This window comes from Pseudophryne corroboree, chromosome 4, assembly GCF_028390025.1.
Source record: "Pseudophryne corroboree isolate aPseCor3 chromosome 4, aPseCor3.hap2, whole genome shotgun sequence".
In the NCBI taxonomy this organism is placed as follows: domain Eukaryota; kingdom Metazoa; phylum Chordata; class Amphibia; order Anura; family Myobatrachidae; genus Pseudophryne; species Pseudophryne corroboree.
The window spans coordinates 614,761,594-614,783,362 of record NC_086447.1 but is presented as its reverse complement, the minus strand read 5'-3'; the positions used below and the strand labels follow the sequence as shown (position 1 = coordinate 614,783,362).

The window sequence follows — 21,769 nt, the reverse complement described above, 5'->3', positions numbered from 1 at the left end:
ATGGGCCTAAAATTGGGTTCCATTAAGGTCCAGATTTCGGCTCTATCGATTTTCTTCCAGAGAGAATTGGCTTCACTACCTGAAGTTCAGACTTTTGTTAAGGGAGTGCTACATATTCAGCCCCCTTTTGTGCCTCCAGTGGCACCTTGGGATCTCAACGTGGTGTTAGATTTCCTAAAGTCACATTGGTTTGAGCCACTGAAAACCGTGGATTTGAAATATCTCACGTGGAAAGTGGTCATGTTATTGGCTTCGGCCAGGCGTGTTTCAGAATTGGCGGCTTTGTCATGTAAAAGCCCTTATCTGATATTCCATATGGATAGGGCAGAATTGAGGACTCGTCCCCAGTTTCTCCCCAAAGTGGTATCAGCTTTTCATCTGAACCAACCTATCGTTGTGCCTGCGGCTACAAATGACTTGGAGGCTTCCAAGTTGTTGGATGTAGTTAGGGCCCTGAAAATTTATGTTTCCAGGACAGCTGGAGTCAGAAAGACTGACTCGCTCTTTATCCTGTATGCGCCCAACAAGTTGGGTGCACCTGCTTCAAAGCAGACTATTGCTCGCTGGACCTGTAGTATGATTCAGCTTGCACATTCTGCGGCTGGACTGCCGCATCCTAAATCAGTAAAAGCCCATTCCACGAGGAAAGTGGGCTCTTCTTGGGCGGCTGCCCGAGGGGTCTCGGCTTTACAACTTTGCCGAGCTGCAACTTGGTCAGGGGCAAACACGTTTGCAAAATTCTACAAATTTGATACCCTGGCTGAGTAGGACCTTGAGTTCTCTCATTCGGTGCTGCAGAGTCATCCGCACTCTCCCGCCCGTTTGGGAGCTTTGGTATAATCCCCATGGTCCTTACGGAGTCCCCAGCATCCACTTAGGACGTTAGAGAAAATAAGAATTTACTCACCGGTAATTCTATTTCTCATAGTCCGTAGTGGATGCTGGGCGCCCATCCCAAGTGCGGATTGTCTGCATTACTTGTATATAGTTATTGCTTAACTAAAGGGTTATTATTGAGCTATCTGTTGAGAGGCTCAGTTGTTATCATACTGTTAACTGGGTATTGTATCACGAGTTATACGGTGTGATTGGTGTGGCTGGTAGGAGTCTTACCCGGGATTCAAAATCCTTCCTAATTGTGTCAGCTCTTCCGGGCACAGTATCCTGACTGAGGCTTGGAGGAGGGTCTTAGTGGGAGGAGCCAGTGCACACCAGTAGTCTAAAAGCTTTCTTTATAGTTGTGCCCAGTCTCCTGCGGAGCCGCTAATCCCCATGGTCCTTACGGAGTCCCCAGCATCCACTACGGACTATGAGAAATAGAATTACCGGTGAGTAAATTCTTATTTTATCAATAGCAACCCATCATGTGCATAAGCAATCTAATATAAAAGCAGATGCCTTATGCCTATAGCAATGCTATAATTCTTAACACCCAATTTGCTAATTAGTATTTCAGTGCAGCCAGTAGTGATAATCTGCAGCTCTCATTTTCAATAAACCTAGACAAGTATATATTCACCAGCAGTTGAGTGCAATGTTCTGCAGGAGTGTAGTAGATGGAATTACCAGCAGTTATTTGAGTGCAATGTTCTGCAGGAGTGTAGTAGATGGAATTACCAGCAGTTATTTGTGTGCAATGTACTGCAGGAGTGTAGTAGATGGAATTACCAGCAGTTGAGTGCAATGTTCTGCAGGAGTGTAGTAGATGGAATTACCAGCAGTTATTTGAGTGCAATGTTCTGCAGGAGTGTAGTAGATGGAATTACCAGCAGTTATTTGAGTGCAGTGTTCTGCAGGAGTGTAGTAGATGGAATTACCAGCACTCAAAATATACAAATAAAGCTCGGGTGCTCCAATAGTCTAATAGAGACAAAACTACTATAATATATCCAGAAATTTTTTTCACTCACCACCACAAAACCAGAAATTAATTAATGTTTAATTCGATAAATCCGCAATAGAGAATGTAGAAAATACATGCAGTCGACGTTTCGGTCCCAAAGGGACCATCTTCAGGACATAACAGCATAAGTGATGTGCAAAATAGGCAAAAATATCTAAAATAAAAGGCAGGTGTGACCACACCTAAGAGATGCAGAGTGCAGATAGTCTGGCAGAGACTGTGCAGCCAGGTAACTCTGCTCTCTGTGTAAACAGCTCAGGTGGAGTTGTGAAAAGCCAGGCAGGCTGTATTGGCAGTCAAGAGAGCCCAGTGTGCCAGGAACAGCCATTTGGGGCTAGGAGGCCAGTGCAGATTGCAGGAGGCAGGAAAGACCATCAATTTCTGCGACACTGCTTATATTGCTGAGAAGCCGCCAGTCCTTGAGTGTGAAAAGGGGTCTGGGACTCAGGATCGACAACAAAAAGGTCGACACACCTTAGGTCGACGCCAATTGGTCGACACTCCTTAGGTCGACATGGACAAAATGTCGACAGGAACAAGGTCGACATGGAAAAGGTCGACATGAGTTTTTTATGTTTTTTTGGTGTCGTTTTCTTCGTAGAGTGACTGGAACCCCAATTAGTGCACCGCGTCCCCTCGCATGGCTCGCTTCGCTCGCCATGCTTCGGGCATGGTGCCTTCGCTCCGCTACCGCTTCGCTCGGCACAGATTACCGTTCCAATCGTAGTCCACGTGGATCGTTAAGTATGAAAAGGTTCCAAAAAAGAAAAAAATCGTGAAAAGCTGATGTCGACCTTTTTCCTGTCGACCTTTTCCACGTCGACCTTTTGTCCATGTCGACCTAAGGTGTGTCGACCAATTGGCGTCGACCTAAGGTGTGTCGACCTTTTTGTTGTCGACCTGGAGTCCGGATACCGTGAGAAGGCCAGGAGGCCGTGCGTAAAACTGTAAGAGGCAGGAAGCACTTTGAGGAGGTCAGGAGGTGCCATAAGCATGATACACACTGGAGTGATGTCAGGCAAGTTTTGTGTTTGTGTAATAACAGATTGCCTACATCGCTCAGTGTGTACGGCTGGTTGCGTGCTCCCACAGTCCTTAGTGATGGATGCTAGGTTTGATATTCTGCACATCAAACCTAGCGATATCGCTAGTGACCTTGTTTATGCTAATGGAGGACGAAACATGACCCTTCCATCCCTCATTAAACCTGTTCCAATGTGTACACTCAATCTGAGCATCTGGGCTCAAAGGCATTTGTTTTGATGTCAGAATTAATGCCCGTTGCTCCAGTGTGTTGGGGGGGATCCGGTCAAGATGCCGCCGGACGGAATCCCGGCGGTCGAAATACCGACGCCGCAATCCCGACCGCCGCAATCCCGACATATTCTCCCTCCGTGGGTGTCCACGACACCCATAGAGGGAGAATATAATAGTGTGCCGAGCGTAGCGAGGCACCGTGCCCGCAGCGTGGCGAGCGAAGCGAGCCCGCAAGGGGCTGCGTTCCGCTCGCCACCCCTGTCGGGATTGTGTGGTCGGGATTCCGGTGTCGGTATTTCGACCGCCGGGATTCCGACCACCGGCATTTAGTACTGATCCCTGTTGGGGGCGTGGCATAATTGGGGCATGGTCACGATCCCCCCCCCCCCCCCCCCCCACAAAAAATATAGATAAAATCATAAGAATGGCCCCACGAAATGCTTCACAGGGGGGTGGGCATTTGCCCCTCAGCTTGCATGGGAGCAGATTTTTTTTTTACTGAGGGGAGGTTCAGTTTCTTACTTGGTTCTGGCAAACAGGAACCTTCTCCTCGGTGTCTCTATCTTCCTAGTGATATTCAGGAAGATGGAGTTGGGAAGATGGCACAGTGGAGGAGACATGCTTGCCGGAAAAAGGGAAAGAGTACTCAGTGGGGGGCGAACCTGGAACATCAACAAGCCTGGGCCTGAGTAATTATTGCCCCTCTAGGCGGCACTGTATGAGAACAGTGTGTTTGAGTAATGCTATGGGGGCAGTGTGTGTGTGGAGGGGGAGGGGGGGGGGCATCGTAGGAAATTTCCAAACCTGGGCTCCACATAGACTGGAACCTGCCCTGGTTAAAATAAAGACACTAAATCTTCTAGATGTATTTTCCCTGCATGCTGTATAAAAATAAAATTGCATTTGCATACCTTCAATTGGTTTTCTTCCCTTTGTTTCTTGATTCTAAGTTATTTTGTCATCAACTTTACTATCACAAATGTATTTTTTGTTATTCAGACATAAAGGCCAACATTGTTCAATGAGTTAACAATGCCCTAGCCCAGGGGTAGTCCACATGTGACCCTCCAGCTACTGTGGATCTTTACATCCCAGCCTCCACTAATAGGAAAACTGTGACAGGGCATACTGAGATTTGTTGTTCCACAGCAGCTGTAGGGACGCATGTTTAATACCACTGACCCATCAGTCATTAAATGGTTTTACATAAGTGTGTGTGTGTATATATATATATATAACAAAAGTAAATGTAACATTTACTTGTGTATGTCAGGTTTTAATGGAAATAATGAACTGTTATAAGAGGAGCACATTGAAATCACCCTGGCCCTATCTGATTACATAGTCAGATTGCGTTCACAGCCTGTAGACATTTCCAAGCATTCAGCAGTCGTAATTGCTAAGGAGGAGGTAGTATTCATACATATAGTGGGCAGGAAACTCCCATGGTGACATCTGTGGCAAGATTCATCTCAATTGATATTCTCCTCAACTCCAGTAAATAGTTTCACCTTACCTCTAGCCTTTAGAGACACACTACTAAATTGAATGAAAATTATCCTAAATTTGAACATAAAGTAATTTATTCCAATAGTCATAAGCTGCACAGTAAATGAGTAATCACTAAAATGTGAGGAAATCATTCAGCAATTTTCTGGTAATGTCATAAAAGCTATAAATGTACATTAAATGAATGAATACTTTAATTGTGTTTTATATGTTGTGGATATAATGCAATCCTTACCCAATGTTATGCTCTATCATCTCTTTCTAGAACTAAAGGTGCATACACACTTGCCGATAAAATAAACAGCATCGCTCATTTTGATCTTTCTGAGCGACGTTGTTTACTATATTGGCCAGTGTATATGCTGTGGACGATGAACGATGCGTGGCCCTCGGCTGTGCATGCAGCTCAATTTGGACTATAGTACATAAACTGCATGCATGGACCGGCTGCGGCGGACATCACTATGCAATATCGCTAGCGATATCGCACAGTGTTTATGCCCACGTGGGGCGGCCCGACCCAGGAGGGTGACACATTAGGTGATGTCACTCACCAAGCACATCGCCTGGTGTGTACCCACCTAGAAAGTAAGTGCAATATATCTACTATTTCAAAAGTGGTATGTAAGAAAAAGTAATTGTTGTGTATTTTTCTTCTCTTGAAAAAAAATTGTAGCCAGGTTATAGATGCGGATGTCCTGTTTATCCATGGACTGTTGGGAGCAGCATTCAAAACATGGCGTCAGCAAGACCGAGACCAACCACTGGATGACAGTGCTGCTCAAGAAGATGACTATACAGAATGTTGGCCAAAGGTGGGGTAACATTTCTATCTACATCCAGGAGTGAATCCATTTAGGTGTGAGGAGGTGAAGTTGCTGTTGCAATGACATGTAATTGATGGCAATGGGACTGCAACGTGCGGCCCTTGCAGTCAAATCTTGCCCCAGACTCGCAGATTTTTGTGCATGAACAAAAATCTGTGAATCCAGAGGTACCATGAGTGCATACCCTCCAACATTTTACACATGAAAACCGGTACCCCTTTCCTATACTTTCAATGTTAATTTGGAGAGTCAAAAATCGGTAAAAGCCCTTTTTGGCAGGTACAGACCATAAAAAAAGGTACTGTACCTGCGAAAAAGGTACAGTTGGAGGGTATGTGAGTGTGGCATCTAGCTGCACGTTCTAGTGCTGTGGGCTGACTTGCCGCTAATAGGATTGACTCCTCCCCTGTGTTTATAACAACAGAAGTGTTTGTATTTATAAAATCCTCGAAGAACATCATACGTAATACAAGTGCACATGATTGCATATATGTAGTTTAATAACTTGCCTGGCATAGTTACATGTGAGCTAGGAGTACATTGCTTGGCCAGGTTGCATCACGTCTGCCCCGTTGTGTGCCCTATTGTGTAGACTAGGAGATCCCTCTCTTCCCTGGCTTCCCGGTCACAGTGCAGTGACCAACATTTAGGAGCGCAAGCACCGGGGATCAAGGTGCCTTGTAGAAAGGAGGGGGGGGGGGAAGGTGTAACCAAAAAGGGCTTTTTAAAGTTGGGGGTTATAAAACTTTTTTTTTATATTTTTGCTACTAAAGGGTTGTGGGGTTTGCTATTATTAGGATTTAAGAACACTGGCCCTCATTCCGAGTTGTTCGCTCGTTGCCGAGTTTCGCTATATTGCGATTAGTCGCTTACTGCGCATGCGCAAGGTTCGCAGAGCGCATGCGCTTAGTTATTTTACTCAAAAGTTAGGTATTTTACTCACGGCATAACGAGGATTTCTCTGACGTCCTAGTGGATGCTGGGAACTCCGTAAGGACCATGGGGAATAGCGGCTCCGCAGGAGACTGGGCACAAAAGTAAAGCTTTAGGACTACCTGGTGTGCACTGGCTCCTCCCCCTATGACCCTCCTCCAAGCCTCAGTTAGATTTTTGTGCCCGGCCGAGAAGGGTGCATTCTAGGAGGCTCTCCTGAGTTTCTTAGTAAAAGTTTAGTTTTAGGTTTTTTATTTTCAGTGAGACCTGCTGGCAACAGGCTCACTGCATCGAGGGACTAAGGGGAGAAGAAGCGAATCTGCCTGCTTGCAGCCAGCTTGGGCTTCTTGGCTACTGGACACCATTAGCTCCAGAGGGACCGAACACAGGCCCAGCCTCGGAGTCCGGTCCCAGAGCCGCGCCGCCGGCCCCCTTACAGAGCCAGAAGCAAGAAGAGGTCCGGAAAATCGGCGGCAGAAGACATCAGTCTTCACCAAGGTAGCGCACAGCACTGCAGCTGTGCGCCATTGCTCCTCAGGCACACTTCACACTCCGGTCACTGAGGGTGCAGGGCGCTGGGGGGGGGGCGCCCTGAGCAGCAATAGAAACACCTTGGCTGGCGAAAATACATCACATATAACCCCCAGGGCTATATGGATGTATTTTAACCCCTGCCAGAATACAGCAAAAAGCGGGAGAAAAGTCTGCCGAGAAGGGGGCGGAGCCTATCTCCTCAGCACACGGGCGCCATTTTCCCTCACAGCTTCGCTGGAAGGACGTCTCCCTGACTCTCCCCTGCAGTCCTGCACTACAGAAAAGGGTAAAACAAGAGAGGGGGGCACTAATTAGGCGTAGTATAAATAAAACAGCAGCTATAAGGGGAAAAACACTTCTATAAGGTTATCCCTGTATATATATAGCGCTCTGGTGTGTGCTGGCATACTCTCCCTCTGTCTCCCCAAAGGGCTAGTGGGGTCCTGTCCTCTATCAGAGCATTCCCTGTGTGTGTGCCGTGTGTCGGTACGATTGTGTCGACATGTATGAGGAGGAAAATGGTGTGGAGGCGGAGCAATTGCCTGTAATGGAGATGTCACCCCCTAGGGAGTCGACACCTGAGTGGCTGAGCTTATGGAAGGAATTACGTGACAGTGTCAGCTCTTTACAAAAGACGGTTGATGACATGAGACAGCCGGCTACTCAGCTCGTGCCTGTCTAGGCGTCTCAAAAGCCATCAGGGGCTCTAAAACGCCCGTTACCTCAGATGGCAGATACAGACGCCGACACGGATACTGACTCCAGTGTCGACGATGAAGAGACGAATGTGACTTCCAGTAGGGCCACACGTTACATGATTGATGCTATGAAAAATGTTTTACATATTTCTGATAATACAAGTACCACTAAAAAGGGTATTATGTTTGGTGAGAAAAAACTGCATGTAGTTTTTCCTGCATCTGAGGAATTAAATGAAGTGTGTGATGAAGTGTGGGTTTCCCCCGATAAAAAACTGATAATTCCTAAAAGGTTATTAGCATCATACCCCTTCCCGCCAGAGGATAGGGCACGTTTTGAAACACCCCCTAAGGTGGATAAAGCGCTCACACGTTTGTCAAAACAGGTGGCACTACCGTCTCCTGATAGGGCCGCCCTTAAGGAACCTGCTGACAGAAAGCAGGAGAATATCCTAAAATGTATATACACTCACACTGGTGTTATACTGCGACCAGCAATCGCCTCAGCCTGGATGTGCAGTGCTGGGGTGGCTTGGTCGGATTCCCTGACTGACAATATTGATACCCTAGATAGGGACAGTATATTACTGACTATAGAGCATTTGAAAGATGCATTTCTATATATGCGTGATGCACAGAGGGATATTTGCCGACTGGCATCAAGAGTAAGTGCGCTGTCCATTTCTGCCAGAAGAGGGTTATGGACGAGGCAGTGGTCAGGTGATGCTGATTCCAAAAGGCATATGGAAGTATTGCCTTACAAAGGGGAGGAGTTATTTGGAGTAGGTCTATCAGACCTGGTGGCCACGGCAACTGCTGGGAAATCCACATTTTTACCCCAGGTAGCCTCTCAACATAAGAAGACGCCGTATTATCAGGCGCAGTCCTTTCGGCCCCATAAGGGCAAGCGGGCAAAAGGCTCCTCATTTCTGCCCCGTGGCAGAGGGAGAGGAAAAAGGCTGCAGCAAACAGCCAGTTCCCAGGAACAGAAGCCCTCTCCCGTTTTCTGCCAAGTCCTCAGCATGACGCTGGGGCTTTACAAGCGGACTCAGGCACTCCCCTAAAGTCTGCTTTACCGACGTCTCCCTCCGACAGGGAGGCGGTATTGGAAGCCATTCACAAGCTGTATTCCCAGCAGGTGATAATCAAGATACCCCTCCTGCAACAGGGACAGGGGTATTATTCCACGCTGTTTGTGGTACCGAAGCCGGACGGCTCGGTGAGACCTATTTTAAATCTGAAATCCTTGAACACTTACATACACAGGTTCAAATTCAAGATGGAGTCACTCAGAGCGGTGATTGCGAACTTGGAAGAAGGGGATTATATGGTGTCTTTGGACATCAAGGAGGCTTACCTCCATGTCCCAATTTACCCTTCTCACCAAGGATACCTCAGGTTTGTGGTACAGAACTGTCACTATCAGTTTCAGACGCTGCCGTTTGGTTTGTCCACGGCACCCCGGGTCTTTACCAAGGTAATGGCCGAAATGATGATACTCCTTTGAAGGAAGGGAGTTTTAGTTATCCCGTACTTGGACGATCTCCTGATAAGGGCAAGATCCAGGGAACAATTGGTAGTCGGGGTAGCACTATCTCAAGTAGTGTTGCGGTAGCACGGTTGGATTCTCAATATTCCAAAATCGCAGCTGATTTCGACGACACGTCTTCTATTCCTAGGGATGATCCTGGACACAGTCCAGAAAAAGGTGTTTCTCCCGGAGGAGAAAGCCAGGGAGTTATCCGAACTAGTCAGAAACCTCCTAAAACCAGGCCAAGTGTCAGTGCATCAATGCACAAGGGTCCTGGGAAAAATGGTGGCTTCCTACGAAGCAATCCCTTTCGGCAGATTCCACGCAAGAACTTTCCAGTGGGACCTGCTGGACAAATGGTCCGGATCGCATCTTCAGATGCATCAGCGGATAACCCTGTCACCAAAGACAAGGGTGTCTCTCCTGTGGTGGTTGCAGAGTGCTCATCTTCTAGAGGGCCGCAGATTCGGCATTCAGGACTGGGTCCTGGTGACCACGGATGCCAGCCTGCGAGGCTGGGGAGCAGTCGCACAGGGAAGAAATTTCCAGGGCTTGTGGTCAAGCCTGGAGACATCACTTCACATAAATATCCTGGAGCTGAGGGCCATTTACAATGCCCTAAGCCAAGCAAGACCTCTGCTTCAAGGTCAGCCGGTGCTGATCCAGTCGGACAACATCACGGCAGTCGCCCACGTGAACAGACAGGGCGGCACAAGAAGCAGGAGGGCAATGGCAGAAGCTGCAAGGATTCTTCGCTGGGCGGAAAATCATGTGATAGCACTGTCAGCAGTGTTCATTCCGGGAGTGGACAACTGGGAAGCAGACTTCCTTAGCAGGCACGACCTCCACCCGGGAGAGTGGGGACTTCACCCAGAAGTCTTCCACATGATTGTAAACCGTTGGAAAAAACCAAAGGTGGACATGATGGCGTCCCGCCTCAACAAAAAATTGGACAGGTATTGCGCCAGGTCAAGGGACCCTCAGGCAATAGCTGTGGACGCTCTGGTAACACCATGGGTGTACCAGTCAGTGTATGTGTTTCCCTCCTCTGCCTCTCATACCCAAGGTACTGAGAATTATAAGACGGAGAGGAGTAAGAACTATACTCGTGGCTCCGGATTGGCCAAGAAGGACTTGGTACCCGGAACTTCAAGAGATGCTCACAGAGGACCCGTGGCCTCTACCTCTAAGAAGGGACCTGCTCCAGCAAGGACCCTGTCTGTTCCAAGACTTACCGCGGCTGCGTTTGACGGCATGGCGGTTGAACGCCGGATCCTGAAGGAAAAAGGCATTCCGGAAGAAGTCATTCCTACCCTGATCAAAGCCAGGAAGGATGTGACCGCAAAGCATTATCACCGCATTTGGCGGAAATATGTTGCGTGGTGCGAGGCCAGTAAGGCCCCAACGGAGGAATTTCAACTGGGTCGATTCCTGCATTTCCTGCAAACAGGAGTGTCTATGGGCCTAAAATTAGGATCCATTAAGGTTCAGATTTCGGCCCTGTCGATTTTCTTCCAGAAAGAACTGGCTTCAGTTCCTGAAGTTCAGACGTTTGTCAAGGGGGTGCTGCATATATAGCCTCCTTTTGTGCCTCCAGTGGCACCTTGGGATCTCAATGTAGTTTTGGGGTTCCTAAAATCACATTGGTTTGAACCGCTTAAATCTGTGGATTTGAAATATCTCACATGGAAAGTGGTCATGCTGTTGGCCCTGGCTTCGGCCAGGCGCGTGTCAGAATTGGCGGCTTTATCTTATAAAAGCCCTTACCTGATTTTTCATACGGACAGGGCAGAATTGAGGACTCGTCCACAATTTCTCCCTAAGGTGGTTTCAGTGTTTCACCTGAACCAGCCTATTGTGGTGCCTGCGGCTACTAGGGACTTGGAGGACTCCAAGTTGCTGGACGTTGTCAGGGCCCTGAAAATATATGTTTCCAGGACGGCTGGAGTCAGAAAATCTGACTCCCTGTTTATCCTGTATGCACCAAACAAGCTGGGTGCTCCTGCTTCTAAGCAGACTATTGCTCGTGGGATTTGTAGTACCATTCAGCTTGCACATTCTGTGGCAGGCCTGCCACAGCCAAAATCTGTAAAAGCCCATTCCACAAGGAAGGTGGGCTCATCTTGGGCGGCTGCCCGAGGGGTCTCGGCTTTACAACTTTGCCGAGCAGCTACTTGGTCAGGGGCAAACACGTTTGCTAAATTCTACAAATTTGATACCCTGGCTGAGGAGGACCTGGAGTTCTCTCATTCGGTGCTGCAGAGTCATCCGCACTCTCCCGCCCGTTTGGGGGCTTTGGTATAATCCCCATGGTCCTTACGGAGTTCCCAGCATCCACTAGGACGTCAGAGAAAATAAGAATTTACTTACCGATAATTCTATTTCTCGTAGTCCGTAGTAGATGCTGGGCGCCCATCCCAAGTGCGGATTGTCTGCAATACTTGTACATAGTTATTGTTAACTAAATCGGGTTATTGTTGTTGTGAGCCATCTTTCCAGAGGCTCCTCTGTTATCATGCTGTTAACTGGGTTCAGATCACAAGTTGTACGGTGTGATTGGTGTGGCTGGTATGAGTCTTACCCGGGATTCAAAATCCTTCCTTATTGTGTACGCTCGTCCGGGCACAGTATCCTAACTGAGGCTTGGAGGAGGGTCATAGGGGGAGGAGCCAGTGCACACCAGGTAGTCCTAAAGCTTTACTTTTGTGCCCAGTCTCCTGCGGAGCCGCTATTCCCCATGGTCCTTACGGAGTTCCCAGCATCCACTACGGACTACGAGAAATAGAATTATCGGTAAGTAAATTCTTATTTTTTCATCGTTCTGGTGATCGGAGTGTGATTGACAGGAAGTGGGTGTTTCTGGGCGGAAACTGGCCGTTTTATGTGAGTGTGCGAAAAAACGCTGGCGTTTCTGGGAAAAACGCGGAGTGTCTGAAGAAACAGGGGAGTGTCTGGGCGAACGCTGGGTGTGTTTGTGACGTCAAACCAGGAACGAAACTGACTGAACTGATCGCAATGGCTGAGTAAGTCTGGAGCTACTCAGAAACTACTAAGAATTTTCTATTTGCAAATCTGCTAATCTTTTGTTCGCAATTCTGCTATGCTAAGATACACTCCCAGAGGGCGGCGGCTTAGCGTGTGCAATGCTGCTAAAAGCAGCTAGCGAGCGAACAACTCGGAATGAGGGCCACTGAGGGGTCTATTGCCAATGGGGGGTAGGAAATTATTTTATAATGGTGGCCTATGGTGACATATTTTAATATATTATTAATACTTTTTAAACTTTATTAAGTAATAAAAAAAATATTTCCGAGCAGTTTTGTAGTGGAAAAAATTGTCGGTTAAGTGGTTAAGCAGTCTCACTAATTGATAAAAAATGAAACAATACGATCCAGGCACTGTAAGCAAATTAATAAAACCATATACTGTATAAACCATATCAACAATTTCTTAAATAAAAAGAACAACAACTATGGGCAGGATGCACTAGCGCCCGAGTTCGGCGGCCGGCCATGATGCCGGCCAAAGTCGGACGTTTTTTTAAAGGGTCAATCATGTACAAGGGTAAACCATGCCTCGTACATGATTGCCCTTTTAAAAAAACGTGCAAGTTCAGCCAGCATCCCTCACGGCCGCTGACCTTGGGCGCTATTACATCCGGCCCCATATCCTAAAACAAGCCTCTAGCAAAAATAAGAAAACTATTGCATCCCTTTATTCCAAACTAAATCTCTAAAAAAAACCAAAAAAAACCACTGTACTGCATGATATATATTCTTAGCATGCATAAGTGGAAAATGTGTATGTGGAAAAGAACTGTTCCTAAGACAAACAAAGACGTGGGGCCAGATGTAATGCCGCCTGAGTTCAGCGACCATTCAGGATGCCAGCCGACTCGGGACAGTTTTTTAAAGGGGTAAAATCATTTAAAAGGCATGATTAGCCTTGTAAATGATTGCGCCTTTAAAAAAAAAGTCTGGGTTTGGTCAGCATCCTGCACGGGCACCGAATTCGGGCAGCATTACATCCATTGGGTGGGATGTAATGAATTCCGAGTTCGGCAGCCATGATGGATGTCGCCCAAACTTGGACGTTTTTGTAAATGGACACTCATGTACAAGGCATGGTTTAGGCATTTTACACAGCCGCCACTTGAACTTCATTATATCCCGGCCATTTTCTATAAGAATAATTCCATTTGTTAAATGATAAGTATATATAGATCTGGAAACACAAAATGCAAATGCCATAACATGTTTGAATAAAAACATGAATGATTATTACATACAGTTGATACCAATGGAACACAGATTAGTTACATACAGTATCTGCTAGAATTTAGGAACTGATGCAGGCAGTGGCCTATGAAACTAATGAAGCTTAAGCTTCAAAGCCCCGAAGCAATTTTTTTTAATGAGTGAATTTTTCAACAAAATCAATGTCATTTATGGTTATAGCTTGTCACCAATAACACCATAACAACCAGGCTACTAGTACCGCATTGCTGCTATTATAGCTTGGATTTGCCTCACTTAGTGGTGTAGGAGCTGCTGGGAGACAACGAGGCATCTAATTAATTATACCCCTTTCAGACTAGCAAAAATTTCCCAGGTTACTGCACGTGAACACGCATCAACCTGGGATTTTGCTTAGTCTGAAAGGTCCTAAAGCAATATCCCGGGTCGAGCGTCCCGTCATTTCATCCCAGGTCACGACCTGGGTTGAAGCCAGAATCAACCAAGGATGCATGCAGTATGAACGGGTAAGCTGGGTCAAGGTGACCCGACACCCGTTCTCTGCATAGGAGGAAGCGGCGCTTGGAGATTATCATCACCAACCCAGTAATATGCCGGGTTGGGCCGCAAGTCTGAAAGGGGTCTCAATCCGGGTCGCACCTGGGAAGCACCTGTGTGCGACCCGGCTATATAAGTCTGAAAAGAGTATAAGATAATTTTGCTGGCGCTGAGTGGTGTGTGCTGTCCTTGTTGTATGTTGCTCTATTGTTGCTATTTGCAAAGGGGCCTCCACAACAGTTCAGGCTTCAGAGTCCCACAAATGTAGGTCAGCCGCTGGATGCAGGTGACAAAACCCATCGGATGTAGATCATTGTCAGACGCTGATCAAAAGGAGACCAGGCCTGTCTGCAGGAGAAGGGAGAACTAGCAGAACAACAGGTCTTAGCCTTATAACTACTAAACTATTGTGTGAGTTGTAGCCAGCTAGCAATTGACTTTTGTTTTATATGATTGCTACATCTAGCCCACTGGTGTAGTGAGGAAGTGACTGCTGTTTTCTACAGCTAACTGAATATACCTCTGCTGATATTGGCCCTCATTTCGAGTTGTTTGCTCGCTAGCTGCTTTTAGCAGCATTGCACACGCTAGGCCGCCGCCCTTTGGGAGTGTATCTTAGCTTAGCAGAATAGCGAACGAAAGATTAGCAGAACTGCTACTAAATTATTTTTTGCAGTTTCTGAGTAGCTCCAGACCTACTCACAGATTGCGATCAGCTCAGTCCGTTTAGTTCCTGGTTTGACGTCACAAACACGCCCTGTTTTCGGCCAGCCACTCCTCCGTTTCTCCAGACACTCCCGCGTTTTTCCCTGATACGCCTGCGTTTTTTAGCACACTCCCGGAAAACGCTCAGTTACCACCCAGAAACGCCCCTTTCCTGTCAATCATTCACCGATCAGCAGTGCGACTGAAAAGCGCCGCAGGATCCACAGCAAAACTGCTAAGTTTTTAGTGAAATAACTAAGCGTATGCACCCTGCGTGCCTTGCGCATGCGCAATTAGCAACAAATCGCAGCATAGCGAAAATCAGCAACGAGCGAACAACTCGGAATGACCCCCATTGTTCCTTGTGGATTGGAAATCGTTATTGCATGTGGGAAAAATGGGAGTTCCTTATTGCCAATCAGATAAATAAATAAATATTGAAAGTGAAATCACTTTGCCAACAGCACCACTGCAATTTCAGTAGATACAGTATATACATATGAATTTGTGCTCCTTTGCCAACAGCTGAATGTTATTATAATTAATTTACTCTATGGTAATTGTAGATTGTGTATTTGTAGATTTATGTATCTCTATTGTGCAGTAAACGTAACTATTCTTATAGCCAACTTCTTGCTTTGTTTTACCGCCTTTTTACGATTTCTCTAGACTCTCTTCTATTCATTATAGGAACAGAAAGGTTCATTGCTACCAAAGCAGTTGTGTTTATGTATAGGCCAAATATTAGGGGTATATTTACTGTAATAAGCCAGTTGCTAGCGGTTCTGACCATTCGATTTAAAATATTTTAAACCAGGTAAATTTTGCAGTTAATAGTATTGCCTTTTTAAAACCTGCTGTCGGTGGCTTTTGAAACCTATCGCTAAGTAAATATACCTGTAGGTGTTGGTCTTCAGTGACTGAAGTCAGAACGCAAAGGTTAGCTCTGACATAAAACACTGCAGAAAGACTGTGGGGTGTATTCAATTCAAGTCGGATTTCCCGACTTGTCGGATAAACGGCAGTTTACGACAATTTAAGGTCAAATCGAGATTTGACCTATTCAATCAAACTGCCATTTATCCGAAAACTCAGAAAGTCCGACTTGGCGGAAATCACGTGGATTGGCAAATTAGCCGCGGATCCACATGTTTTGTCAGATTTGCGGCCAAATCCGACCGGTTTTAGCCCCGTTTCCGACAGTGTCAATCTGACTTTAAAAAAAAGTCGGATTGGCATTGTTGAGAACGGCAAAACCTTTCTGATTTGGCCGCTAATTGAATACTGAAATGTCGGATCCTTTCCATCGGCCATCACTTGAATACACCCCTTAATCCTATGGTATCCTTCTCTGATCATGAAAGATCAACAGATTCTGTTTGGCCGCTTGCCTACACAACAGTGTTTAGAGCACTGATATATTGCAATATTTTAATTTTGGACTTTACATTACTAGAGAAACATTTATCTTTCTCTTTATTTAGGATTGGCTAGCAGCAGATTGCCCTACTTTAAGAATTATTTCTGTTGAATACGACACTCATCTAAGTGACTGGAAAGCTAAATGCCCAGCAGACAATCACAGGTAATGTCAATGAACCCCTGTTATTTATTTACTTTTCATAGGCTAAATAATGAAAAAAGAGCCACCATGCGCTGAATGACTATACCATGAGGTAAATAATCCATTTCCAGCATGTTCCTCCTTTGTATTTCTAATATTGTAAAATGTATGCTTCTGGTACATTGTCTGATATATTTAAAGGTACACCATGAAGGGGCCCTAACTTATATTAGCATATGAATGAATTTCTGTAAATAATATTATTGTAAAGCTTTATCATTGATGTCACCACTTTGTTATTAACTAGGATCACTTGTGTACTATAAGGAACACCATAAGAATATGCAGTTACCCTTGAGCGGCGTGCCATATACAGTATAGGAGCACTTTTCTATATGTACCTTGCTTAGAATATACCAGTGGTACATTACATTTCACGTTATTTCCATTGTTCCTAATGGCAGGGACATGTAGTCACTGGAGACAGTGCCTCCCCTGTCATTAATGATTAAAATAATACAAAGATACTTATGACACATATTCTGTGTCATAATTATCTGCTTGCTTTATATTATTTTTATCATTTTAAAACTTAAATTAGGGTTGGGAGGCACCAATAGTGGTGCCTCCTGTTGACAATGGGAATGGGGCAGAAGTGGGGGGGCGGGGCCAAGATGCAGGCAGTAAAAGCCCATTAAAAAAAGCTGGAAAAGTGGCACCTTCAATGTCAGGGACGTGCTTTCAACCCACATGAAAGCACGCCTCTGTCTGTGAGACAGATGTGATTGGATAGCGGATCCATCACTGGATACAGCTGTCCAGTGATGGATCTGCTGTCATCACTGGGTGGGTAATGGGCTGATGTGGCAGAAGCGCAGATGTTAGCAGCGGTAGGGATAGCTGGCATGGTGGCAGGCATGGATCCAGGAGGATCCATTCCCTTCCTGTCATTTTGCAGAGTTCGGATTGGCTCCAATTTAAAAAATGGTGCCTTAGCATCATTTTTTAAATCTAAGATGGTCACTGCGAGCCAATCACAGCTCACCGCGTCATTGCTCTGCCCCTTAGGCCTGGCTTATAGAAGCCAGCGTGAGGTAGTGGATGACAGTCCACCAGCGAGGAGGGAGAGTGCAAGTGCTCTTGAAAACAGAAGACGCCAGAAACCCTGGGGAGGCGGCAGCCATGCAGAAGAGCTGCATAAAGGCCACTGCCCCCAAGTGAAGACAGAAGACACCAGAAGTCCTAGAGAAGTGGCGGCCATGAAAAAGAGTGTAATGGCCGCCGCCCCAGGTGAAGATCCTGTATAATAAACTTTATATATATTTTTTTTTATAACGTGTCATTTATTTATTTTAATATTTTCTTGACATGAGGGCTACAGATGGTAGCGGGCCCTGAATGTCCAGGCATGCAGGCATCTGTGGTTCTCCTAGTGCCGGCATGCTGGGGCAGGCTTGCTGGGACCTGTAGGCCGCCTGTAAAGAACAATATTAGTATACTGTGAGCCCTGCACCCACCGCCACCAGGTGTGTGGGGCATCGCAGTGGGCTATCCATTTATTTTTTTGGGAGAGCCCCTACTTACCAAGGAATTCCAGCACCGGGCTAACTAGTGTGGGGGTTGTTTAATGTGTAATGGGATGGCAGGAGGACCACACACTGAGTGCCCCCCTGCTATGGCAATACCCCTCTGGCTGGTTCAGCCTGGTGCTGGGTTTGGTTAAATAAGGAGAACTCTACGCGTGATTTTTTTTCCCGTTAATGAGGCTCGGCAGCCACTGGCCTCACCGCACGTCACTGCCTGATGGTACGTAGTTGCCATCACAACATACAGGATGCTGGCAGTCAGGAGACTGGCGCCAGAATCCCGACACCTGAATACCAGTGTTGGAATCCCAACAGTCATAATCCTGACTGTCGATATGCCGAGGAAGGGATGCAGTTAATATACCGGCTGTCGGGATCCTGGAGTTCAGAAGAACAATGCTGGAATACCGACAGCTGGTGAAAGCCACCAGCCGGAATCCTGGTGTAAATACCAAATTGCTTTCTAACAAATATTTAAAATGCCCGCTCTAATATATACTGTGGACGCCAGGCGCATCTTATTACCATATATGATAAAAGTGCGCTGTACGTCGCAAAACACTACATCCCTTAAGAGAAAACAATACACCCACACATTATCTGAGTTCCAAAGCTCATTGATTTATATATTTGTTATTAAAAGGATATGTATTTAATATATCACAATGTACAGTATATATATATATATATATATATATATAGTTACATGGTTACAATTTATACAGTAAGCAGTTAATACAAACTAAATCAAATACATACAGTTACAGGCCAGCAAATACATCACCATATCTTTCTCATATAAAGTCTTCCCTCCATATCACACTCTCTCTCTCTCTCTCTCTCTCTCTCTCTGTAAAATCATGTAGGCACCGGACTGGCAGCAACTCCACCATTGTCTGGGACAAAACAGCAACCACTGTGTGTCTGAACAGCAATGTACTATGTAGTTTGGGGGAGTGCACAGACTAGTCTAAGGAAGGGAACTTTCTCATTCATGATGAGTCACTGGTCTGTTCGTATGCTAACAAAGTTCAGCCTTGAAGACATCAAAAGGGCTGGCGTGAGTTTCCTGTCCACCACCTGCTTGGAATGTCCATTGTTCTAATAAGAGTGACTTTAGCTTTCATACATTTAATCATAACTACTCATAGCAATGTCCTACAACTTAATAACAAGCATCAAATTGATATACACATTAATCTGGTTGCTTTAATACCAAATACGACATGTCCATCTTGCTTTGTTCCAATAATACACATACATGACGTTACTCCATTATATAATTTTAAATCATTATGATGTCTGGCGCTTGATATTATTATAATTATGTGCTGTATGAAATATGTGTTGAATCTATCTCTGTGGCATGTATGTGTAAATGCGTATGTTACCATATATTGCTGTGCTCGCTGCGCGTATTTGCAAGCATAGCGACTCATATGTGTGGAGTCTGTATGTTCTCTCTATGTAATATTTTTGACTTCGACACTGGTAAACGTATTCCCACTGAGTTGGTGGGTCCATGCCGCAAGCCGAGTGGGAATATAACCTGCGGCGAGCAATGCGAACCACAGGGCCCGAAGCATGGTGAGCGCAGCGAGCTTGCAAGGGGACTCACTGTCAGGATTCTGGCAGGCAGGATGACGCTGTTGGTATAGTGATAGTCGGCATCCCATCTGCCGGTCAATGACACGTTTTAACAGATAGAGGTCATGTGACCCATTTTGATTCTACGGTAATATTTATATGAAGCCACTGGATTTTTGGCAGTAGTTATGAAGGAATGGTCAGGTGTTAGAGAGGAAATAGCCTCCAAGTTTACTAGTCCACTGCAATATGCAATAACCTAATTATCAGAATATATAATGGTTTAGGTGATAACATCTGTAATTTAACCAGGGAAGTGATGTCATGTCTCAGAGACGGACATTGGGCAGAGACTCTTAAATGAAAGTTAATTTATTAATAGATGAAAATGTAACAACAAATTGGCAAACAGAATAGCATCCCTGTAAACAAAAGGCTTCATCTACAAACAGGCTTGGACTGGTCCACAGGGGTACAGGGGAAACTACCGGTGGGCCCTACTGCCTGGGGGACCACCTCCTGCTCTAAGGATCAGGTTCCAGACTGTGCACTTGAATTATACATTATACATATGTAACCTTATACTGGACTATGGTGTATTTTCAACAGTGTATTGCTGTTATTAATCTGGTACATTATCATGCATGCAGCAGCTGAATTTACTGTATATATTTATGAAGGGGGCCCAGACGTTGCACTCTCTAATGGTTAGTCAAACCAATGAAGTGGCAGGCCACACCCCCTCTGCAGACTGGCCATACCCATAACACAGGCCCCTACCACTGCATCCCCCCGGTGGGCCCTACATGCCCCAGTCCGACACTGTCTACAAAGCACAAAACAGTTGCGGCACAGTGCAGAGTCCTCTTTGATGACACCACATTCTTAGGGGTAAATTTACTACGGTGGGAGATTTTTAGAACTGGTGATGTTGCCCATGGCAACCAATCAGATTCTACTTACCATTTATCTAGCTGCTTCTAGCAGATAATAGATATAATCTGATTGGTTGCTATGGGCAACATCACATCAGATTATATCTATTATCTGCTAGAAGCAGCTAGATAAATGGTAAGTAGAATCTGATTGGTTGCCATGGGCAACATCACCAGTTCTAAAAATCTCCCACCTTAGTAAATTTACCCCTTAGTTTTGTACTACTAAAGTGCATGGGTTTGCAAAGCTTAATGTTAGTATTTGCAGATATACAGACAATTGAATTTTTAGCTGCCAGAGAAGTTGTGTGGAGCGAGAATGTTCCTAGAAAAGTATAGGGTTGCCCATATTTATGTAGAGAGATCATTGATATGAGAGCAGTCTTTAAAGGTGTTCCTTGCATTGTGCAATGGTAAAATCAATAAGTATTTGCGCTAGCTCAAGGTTTCTTCATATTCTTTTAATCAGACAAATTCTGCACTTTCCAGTTGACTCAGGGGAGACATCCACTTCAAGTAATATAAAAGAAGAAGTCAAATACAAAAATATGCCTAGATTTGTGTGCATATATGCTGTTCCTGAATTGTCCTTATTTGCGTTCCACTGAATATCTGTGGTTATTTGTAGGACATTCTCCTGACCAGGGATTATAGATCTACTGTATACTACAAATGTGAGTGTACAGTACTGAGTTGGTAGTGGCTCTGTATCTGTGATGTACAGAATTACTGGAGTGATGTAATTGGTTGCTGTCTCCTGGTCCAGCTAGGCTTGTACCTGTAGGGCTCTGCCTTGTAAATGTTTGCCTCTGTTCTCACACATTCTTGATTGTTGAAGAAATAACTCCTGACATCTAGGTAGTTGATGTCTCTTGTTCTGCTCTTTAACTTCCCAGCTCTAATTCCCTGCCTTTAACTCTCTGCTGCTTGATTTTACTCTCTCTCTTTTTTCCTTTAATTCAAATTCCTCCTTTGCGATAAGGCTCTGTCACTCAATGTCTAAGGACAACAGGTGGCAGTGACAACTGCAGTATAATCACCTTATAGGCTTATACAATAAAAGCATACTGAATCATAAGACTTATATACAATTTACTGTGCCCTCAGCACTTCTGCTAAAGGTCAAAGCAATCAAGACCTATTCTGCAGCACAACAAAAGCATAGGGGATGATGCAACACTTTCTTATAACACTTATTGTGCTCTCAGCGCTTCTGCTTAAGGTCAAGATAATAAAGACAAAAAGACCTCACTTGTATGTTTCCTTTATAAAGCCCTCACTCCTAGGGTTTGAACAGTCAAAGTGTTTCCTTGTTGATACCTCAAATAGTGATTTTTGCCATGTTCATTCAGATATGGCTCACACAACCCATTGACATCAGCTTTGTTCCTCTCTTGACTTGGGGGC

General features: G+C 45.4%; 1 protein-coding gene across 2 annotated transcripts in view; it reads left to right on the top strand.

Annotated features, from left to right (window-relative positions):
• SERAC1 (serine active site containing 1) overlaps positions 1 to 21,769 on the top strand; it is a 408,753-nt gene that overhangs the window by 359,333 nt on the left and 27,651 nt on the right. For both annotated transcript variants that reach the window (XM_063917652.1, XM_063917651.1), the window contains 2 exons: positions 5,346 to 5,484; positions 16,175 to 16,275. In XM_063917652.1, the coding sequence (XP_063773722.1) occupies positions 5,346 to 5,484; positions 16,175 to 16,275 (240 nt within the window). The remainder of the gene's footprint in view (positions 1 to 5,345; positions 5,485 to 16,174; positions 16,276 to 21,769) is intronic.